This window comes from Quercus lobata, chromosome 1, assembly GCF_001633185.2.
Source record: "Quercus lobata isolate SW786 chromosome 1, ValleyOak3.0 Primary Assembly, whole genome shotgun sequence".
NCBI classification, from domain to species: Eukaryota; Viridiplantae; Streptophyta; class Magnoliopsida; order Fagales; family Fagaceae; genus Quercus; species Quercus lobata.
Genome location: NC_044904.1, coordinates 3,881,592 through 3,889,232, shown reverse-complemented (window position 1 = coordinate 3,889,232; position 7,641 = coordinate 3,881,592). Strand labels below are relative to the sequence as shown.

The 7,641-nt window shown below is 31.2% G+C and overlaps 1 protein-coding gene across 1 annotated transcript; it reads right to left on the bottom strand.

Annotated features, from left to right (window-relative positions):
• Nucleotides 1-245: 245 nt before the first annotated feature.
• Nucleotides 246-2,459, bottom strand: LOC115993867 (glucan endo-1,3-beta-glucosidase-like). The gene is made up of 2 exons (XM_031117851.1): nucleotides 2,376-2,459; nucleotides 246-1,229 (listed from the first exon to the last, which is right to left on the bottom strand). Exons 1-2 carry the CDS (start codon nucleotides 2,457-2,459, stop codon nucleotides 246-248), a joined length of 1,068 nt encoding a protein of 355 aa, XP_030973711.1.
• Between the last annotated feature and the right edge of the window lie 5,182 nt (nucleotides 2,460-7,641).

Below are 7,641 nucleotides of genomic sequence, written 5' to 3'. Positions count from 1 at the left end.
TATGTACATAAAAATTATAAAATAAAAAGATAATCTCTCTCAAATTTAAAAAAATATTCATTTTTAGGAAATAAAATTAAATAAGTAAGATATTTCATAAATATAGATCTTGAGTTCTATTCCAATGTTACAATTAAATTTATGGATTTAGTTATTCCTTTGCAACATCTTTTATTTCATGATTCTTAAAAAAAAAAAAAAAATTTATTTTAGTAATAAAGATTACAATTCCTACAGCAATTATCTTAAGAAAAACTGAGTTGGTACTTGGGTTGCTTGGTAGGTGAGAAGAGACCAAAATGTTTCTCAGTTTCCGCTGGACCCTTTTGGTCTTCATCAAATAGAGCAAACAAGTATGTTTCTAATGGTCCAGGCCTCTTCGGAGTGCCATTGTTCACATGACTCATCAAATTCTTGTAGTAAGTGCCTGCATTGTCAACTGTAGCTGCTACACCACCGTCGGATGGCCAACCAGTCTCTGTTACAATGACAGTCAAATTGGCCGCACCAATCTTCTCAAGTGCAGAATAGAGAGAATCCATCATTGCATCAAAGAGATTTTGGTACCCTAAGTTACCATCTTGTACCACAACCCCTGATGAATTTAGTAAGGCATAATCAAGCTTAATGTCTGTTGTTGGGTCACTTAAGTAGGCAAAATATGGGTACACATTGGCAAGAAGTGGTGCCTTAGTGCTTACTAGGAAGCTAGCGATTGCATTTATGTATGCACTTGCATTGTCACTAAAGGAGCCTGAAGATGGAGGGTAAGTATTTCCCATCAATGACATGTCTATTACTGTTGAAACTTTGATTTGGGTTGGAAGATTAGAAGATGTAACTGCATTGTATAAGTTTTGCATGGCTGGTCCAACATATTGGGCTAATGGATCACTGGGTTTTATTTCATTCCCAGCAGCAATGTAACTAATATTGACATCAGGCAAGTAGGGACTTATGTTTGTTTGCACCCAACCATTTGCAGCTGCAGGACTAGTGGCAAGGCCTTGAAGGTCATTGTTGACAACTCCAACAATGACTGATATGCCGGATCCTTTTAGGGCTTGGAGGGTTGCTTGATTTGGATCGAAAATCCTCATTTTCCCTATGCCACTTGTTTTGTATAGGGCTATTACTTCAGTTGCAGGTGGTAAATCATCGGCAATTTTTCCATAATTTACACCTATAGATTGTACAGCTACAACAAATAGCACCAAGATAATAAACAAGTTAATTAACACCAAAGATAGATTTGTTTGAAGGAAATGTATAGGTATCCAATGGAGCTGCAACAAATAGAATCAAGATAAAAAACTAGTTATATTTAACACCAATGGTAAATTTGTTTATACAGAAATGTATAGAGCTTGGTTGATATGCAAGCTCAAACAAAAGTTTTCAGTATTTAATCACTGAAAATTGTAGCCAAAAAAAGAAAAAAAGAAAAGTGTTTGGCAGGAGTGTTTGATCAAGAGTGTTCGAGTCACATTTTTCAATTTAGGATGTTTAAACGCTGTATTTTTTTTTTTTTTTTTTTTGAGAAACAAATACGCACATGCACACACACAAGGAGAGGGAAATGAGTTCTAAAATAAAGGCACATTATAACTCCATTCAAAAGTCATGGTAACTTTTGAGAATACATTCAGAGTACTTTTTAGTTTTTGAGTAGCATTGCTCAATAACATTGTTGTAAATATTTTGAAAATCATGAGACCTACTGATAAAATCCTTTGGAGTTCTTAGGATAACATATATACTTTATAAAATCTTATCTATTTGTTTTTTGCCATATGATCAATAATTTAAATAGATACAAAACCTTTGGTTAAATAGTGCTTAAGTTATAAAATCTAATCCTTTTATTTTAAAAAAGATGGATAAAATTGTAAGAGGTCCATAGTGGGGAGTTACCCTAAAACCTCTAATAAAGGATTATAAATTTGTAATTATGTTTGCAATAATTAGAAGTCTACAAAAACTTGGTTAAAACCATAGTTAGTAAGGAATGTGGGAGTAGGGATCACTATGTTACTGTACTTTAAGAGTACCTAATAATTAGACAATAAATTACTAATATATTTAGAGTCATTTAGGAAATCTAAAGGAGTTCAGCTGGTTTCTTAGATTACCTCAAGGATGTATATTTGGCCTACGGATTTGTATAATTTTAATGATCATTAATTAAAAAACACAAAATTTCCCTTCTATCATATATATGTTACATCGCAAAGAATACAATGCAAACTTGTATTCTAAGCCATCAAAAAGTAGTACTAATATCAGGCCTGCGTAACTGTATTGTGAATGCAATACAAATAATAATACCATACAAACAACCAATCAGTCATACATGATTTTCCTTGGCTTGTTATCAACAGCAGTAGCAATAAGGCAGCCATAACAGATTTCTTACTTAAAGCCATGGTGGAAAAGGAGAATTGGTAACAGATTTTCATTTAAGATGTCTTTTTTTTTTTTTTTTTTTTTTTTTTTTTTTTTTTTTTTGAGGAAACAATTAAGTTCTCTTTGGGTTACTATCTACACCCTATACCTGTCTATACATAATATATATAGTTGTATGAAATTTGATCATTATGGAAATTATTAACAATTGATTTTTTAATTAAATTTTGATAGGATTATAATGGAAAGTTTAAATATAGAATAAAATAGAATTGGGATAAAACTATAAAATAGAATTGAAGAATAATTAAAATATAAATATTAGAACAATGACGTGTAAAATTGTGAAGTCTTAAAAGCTTATATGACAAAATATTATAATGTCAACCTAAAAATCAAATGTCTATAGTTTTATATTATAACAATTTGAAAGTAAAAATCAATAATTGGATAATATTAACAAATTTTCAATATTAATAATAGTCTTTTTTTTTTTCTAAATATGAAATTTGATAATTATGATAGTCATTAATAAGTTATGATGGCCATGGTAGTTATTCATAATTATGAATAAATTAATTATGATGGCCATGGTAGTCATTAATAAATTAACATAATGGGAGGTTTAAACATAGAATAGGAATTAAACTCAATTAAAACATTTATATCAGAAATATAACTTGAAAAATTGTGATGCTTCAAAAGTTTATACGACAAAAATATTATAATGTCAACTAAAAATAATCTACAATTTAATTTGAAAGATAAAATGATAATTGGATAATATAATATTTACAATTTTTCAATGTTAATAATATACAATTCTTTTATAATAAATTTGAAAGTTACAACTTATAGTTTACAATGGGGATGAAAATTTGAATCCTAAATACCTTAATTGGAAACATTAAGAGATGCTAGTTGGACGGTAAAACTTGTGGCTAATAACATCCAGTTCTATATAGATAACCTTAGAAAAAAAAATCCAACTTGACTTTCTTTGTCTTGTTATCAACAGGTCAATAACAAGGAATAAGGCAGCCATAAAAGTTTTCTTATTTATGGCAAAAATTGAAGGTAATAGCCATAGTGCAAAAGGAAAATTTAGAATAGATTTATAAGGATAAAGTTTGGCTCCAAACATTTTTGAAGCTTTGGGCTCCAACAACCAATAGAAAGATGACATTAGTCTTTATCATGTATAATATACATGACTCACTTAACCCAATTAACCAAGTGAGTCGTGTGCAATGCGTATGAAAAAATATATGTTATATTAATATTTGTAGTTGGAGTCCAAGGCTCCAAACATGTTTGGAGCCAAACCTTTTCCGATTTATAATTAACGCTCTGTTTGTTTTGACATTTAACTTTTTCCAAAAGCATTTTTTTAGAAAATTATCTTATTTTCCATATTTGGTGCCAATCTTAAAATGAGTTAAAAAATTATCTCTTAACTTTCCATATTTAGTTTCGTGTGAGATATATATTTTTTCTTATTTAGTTTTGCGTGAGATAGAGTTGTTTTCTGGGATTTTTTTTTTTCTCTGGAAAACATCTTTATCTCACACGAAACTAAATAAGGAAAATAAAAATATCTCACGCGAAACTAAATAAGGGAAGTACATGCCAGGCTAAATAAAGGAAGTTAAGATGATAGACTAAGAATGTATTGACCCCTTACGGTGAATTAATCAATTAATTAGCCAAATTAATTAATTAAGTTAATTAACATGCAATATGTGTGGTGGCACAAACAAATCACCAAATAACTAAATGCAGTGGAAAATAAATTTGATACGGTGATTTGTTTATGAATGGGTAAAACCTTCAAGGCAAAAATCCTATTGGGTGAATTTAAGGTTACCACTCCCGAGAATCCACTATTATCAAAGCAAGCAGTTACAAGTAAAGGAATCCCAGTATCTCATACCAATCTACAGTTGAACCCTTACCCCAATACACAATTGGACTTGTAATGTAGTGACAATCTCTTATTTTCAATGCACGGCTTTCGGTTCGTGACTAACTAATCGATGCATGGATCTAAGTACGTGACTAACACACCAACTTGAGAAGGATGTTGTATGCAAAGTTTTTCAGTTCATCAACACGATAAAGATCAAGAAGCTCCTTGGTTACAAAACCCTATGGCGTACAAATGCAGCAACTTCTTCAAGAGAAAGATGAACTAAGGGCATATGTCTCCGATCATAATATGCTTATATAAAACCTTTGCATCAAGTTTCATCAACTAAGATGGCCTTTAAAATAATTCTTGTATATGTCTAGGGTTGTGAGAAAAGAAAACCTAAATACATACACATGGATATGCGTGAAATCAAATCTAAAAAACCGATTTTCGTAATTCTCGATAGATACAACTGTCGAGCTTCACATTTTAAATCTCGATAGATACATCTGTCGAGTTATTTGTCGAGCTATTTGTTAAGCTTTAAAGCACAACACTTCTTCATTTGATTTTTGGACAGATTTGCATGGCTTCAATACTTGAACTTGAATTCTGGTTCCTTGAAGTATTAAACACATCCTAGATCTACCCAATTACAAGTAAAGTGCGTTTTGTCAAAGGATTAGTCAGTTCTAAATGATATATATTCTTAACATGATCCACATGTGTCCTTACATAAGAGATATTTTTTCTATGATTTGTTTTTCCTTTTGATACTACCAAACACAGAAAAATGTAAAAAATTATTTTCACATAAGGTTTCCATTGAAACAAACTTAGCGCTACATATCTACTTTGGTATCTACACCTTATACTTCTCTCTCTCTCTCTCTCTCTATATATATATATATATATATAAAGTTACAAATTTGTTAGAATTGAAAAGTTTATTAGGTTTAAAAAAAAAAAAAAAATTAAAGGGGCCCTATAACCTAATATAAATGTATATATGTGTGTGAAACTTTTTCCTGGAGACTTAAATCCAGGCTCATGTCCTCCTCGCCTCACAAGAACTAGTACTTATGGTAGTTATCACTATTTTATTATTTTAATTATAACAAGATTATAATGGTGGGTCTAGACATAGAATAAAACTTAAATTTTATATATATATATATATATATATATATATAAAGGTTTAAAGGGCCCTATAACATTTCTAATTAATAACCTCATAATTGGTCATTATCTGAGATATAATTCTACTCCAACCTAATATAAATGTATATACGTGTGTGAAGCTCCTTTATAGATACTTAAATCCAGGCCCACGTCCTCCTCACCTCACAAGATCTAGTACTTATGGTAGTTATCACTATTTTATTATTTTAATTATAACAAGATCATAATTATAACAATATTGACCAACTGTTGCAAGCAAAAAAACAAAGTTCAATATCCTTAACTAGACACGTATAACGTTAAAAAGTTTTACGTTAAATTTATTTATTTGCATGCACCTATTAAATGTGTTGGTAATTTAAGATGCAATCTCTCCTATTTAATTAATTTAAGGGGGCTGACCTGAGGTTGAATCAAATAGTCCAGGTTTGTGGGGTTCTATTTTAAGTAACGTCTAGCTAGCTAGGTCTAAGCTTGATTGACAGTCCAGATCAATTGAGAAGACTGACCCGGTTTCTCATAATCCATTATTTGTTCAAAGTCACCTAGTCTAAGTATATATCTTTAAGCAATTGTCAACTAGGAATAATGATCTTAGTTGAGAAGTCAAGCATGGCAGGAAAATGATCTTATTTGTAGCTTTCACCTAGCTGATCAAGACCTTGGAAATTAAGCAAAATCAAATGTGGTTGATTATCGTAATGAAAGTTATGGCAGTATATTCTTACGGGCCATATATAAATAAAGATCCTTTTGAAAGCAAAATAAACTCGGCAGTCTGACCTGTAAACCACACCTACTAAATAAGTCAGCAAAGAAAGCATGATCAGGATCAGCCTAGACTCTAGAGGGTTAAGAGGTTTCGTTATGCTCTGTACATTAATGTCCTAGTCTAATATATGTGCCTGACTAATTTGTGAAACGAGAATGTGAGCTGTAGAAATTTTAGATCAAGATGTGGTTGCAGTTGGGCTACACATGGAAGAAGAGAGGGAACTGGAAGGAGAGGAAGAATATGGCTGGAAGTTAATTAGGAGTAATTAAAATTTTGTGTTTCACTTGAGTCACTTTGCACCACTTTGCTGCATGCGGGTTTTTTCCTCATTGAAAAGGTGTTAGGGTAGGGATCTGTTTTGCTTGATTCATCTTGTCTCGCCTTGTTTCATCAAACATGTGTATATGTTTTTATTTAATAGTCACTTCATTAAATATGATAAAATACCTCCAACCTCCCCCTTCGGTCCATTTTAGACTAATTGGGCCTTAAATTGATTCTTTTTGTAGGTTTTTTATTTTTTATTTTATTTTTATTATTATTTTTAAATAAAGTTTAGCTCAATTCATTTTTTAAACTCACGAGTTTTGGGATAAACTCATTATATTTGGGCTAAACTCACGAGTTTTGAGATAAAATTCAAAGAAAAAACTAAAATAGACTTTAGAAATTAGAAATATGAGCCCTAAAAATGTCATAAAAATGATAATATTCGATCCACTGAGTCCTCTTTGGTCCAATTTGGCCATATTCGGTCCTTTTTAGTTCATTCTGTCCACTAAATTTTTATTTGGTCCAATTCAGTCAATTCAGTCCACATTGTCTCTATTTGTTTTGCTTAGGTCCTATTCGGTCTACTTTGGTCGTATTTGGTCCATTCTGTCTACTTTGATTCTATTTGGTTCTATTCGGTCCTCTCTGTCCACTTTGATCCACTTGAGTCATATTTGGGCCATTCAGTCTACTTTGGTCCCATTCGCTCTGTTTTTTTCATCACTTCGATTCTATTCAGTCCATTCTGTCCACATTAGTCTTATTTGGTCGACTTAGGTCTTATTTAGTCTGATTTGGTCCTATTCTGTCTATTATTTCCACATCGGTCCATTCATTCTTATTCGGTCCATTTGGTCTTATTCAGTCCAATTCGGTCCACCTTGTTCCAATTCAGTCCATTCAGTCCTATTCTATCCATTTTGGTCCATTTCAATCTATTTTTGTGCACTTGCATAATGTGAAAAGACATTTGGGTTGAAAGAACCTAATCTACATCCAAATTTATTAAAAAAAAAGATATAAATCTCAAACTTGTAATATTTAAAATCTTAAGCATAACATTTATAGTTGCTACACTTTTTTCGAGTCATAT

Excerpts from the sequence above, each read along its gene's own strand:
- LOC115993867 (XM_031117851.1), bottom strand. The coding sequence starts at position 2,459 with ATGAAAATCTGTTACCAATTCTCCTTTTCCACCATGGCTTTAAGTAAG. Across the intron at positions 1,230-2,375 it reads CCTTATTGCTACTGCTGTTG|TTGTTTATTATCTTGGTGCT; the intron begins ATAACAAGCCAA and ends GTGTTAATTAAC.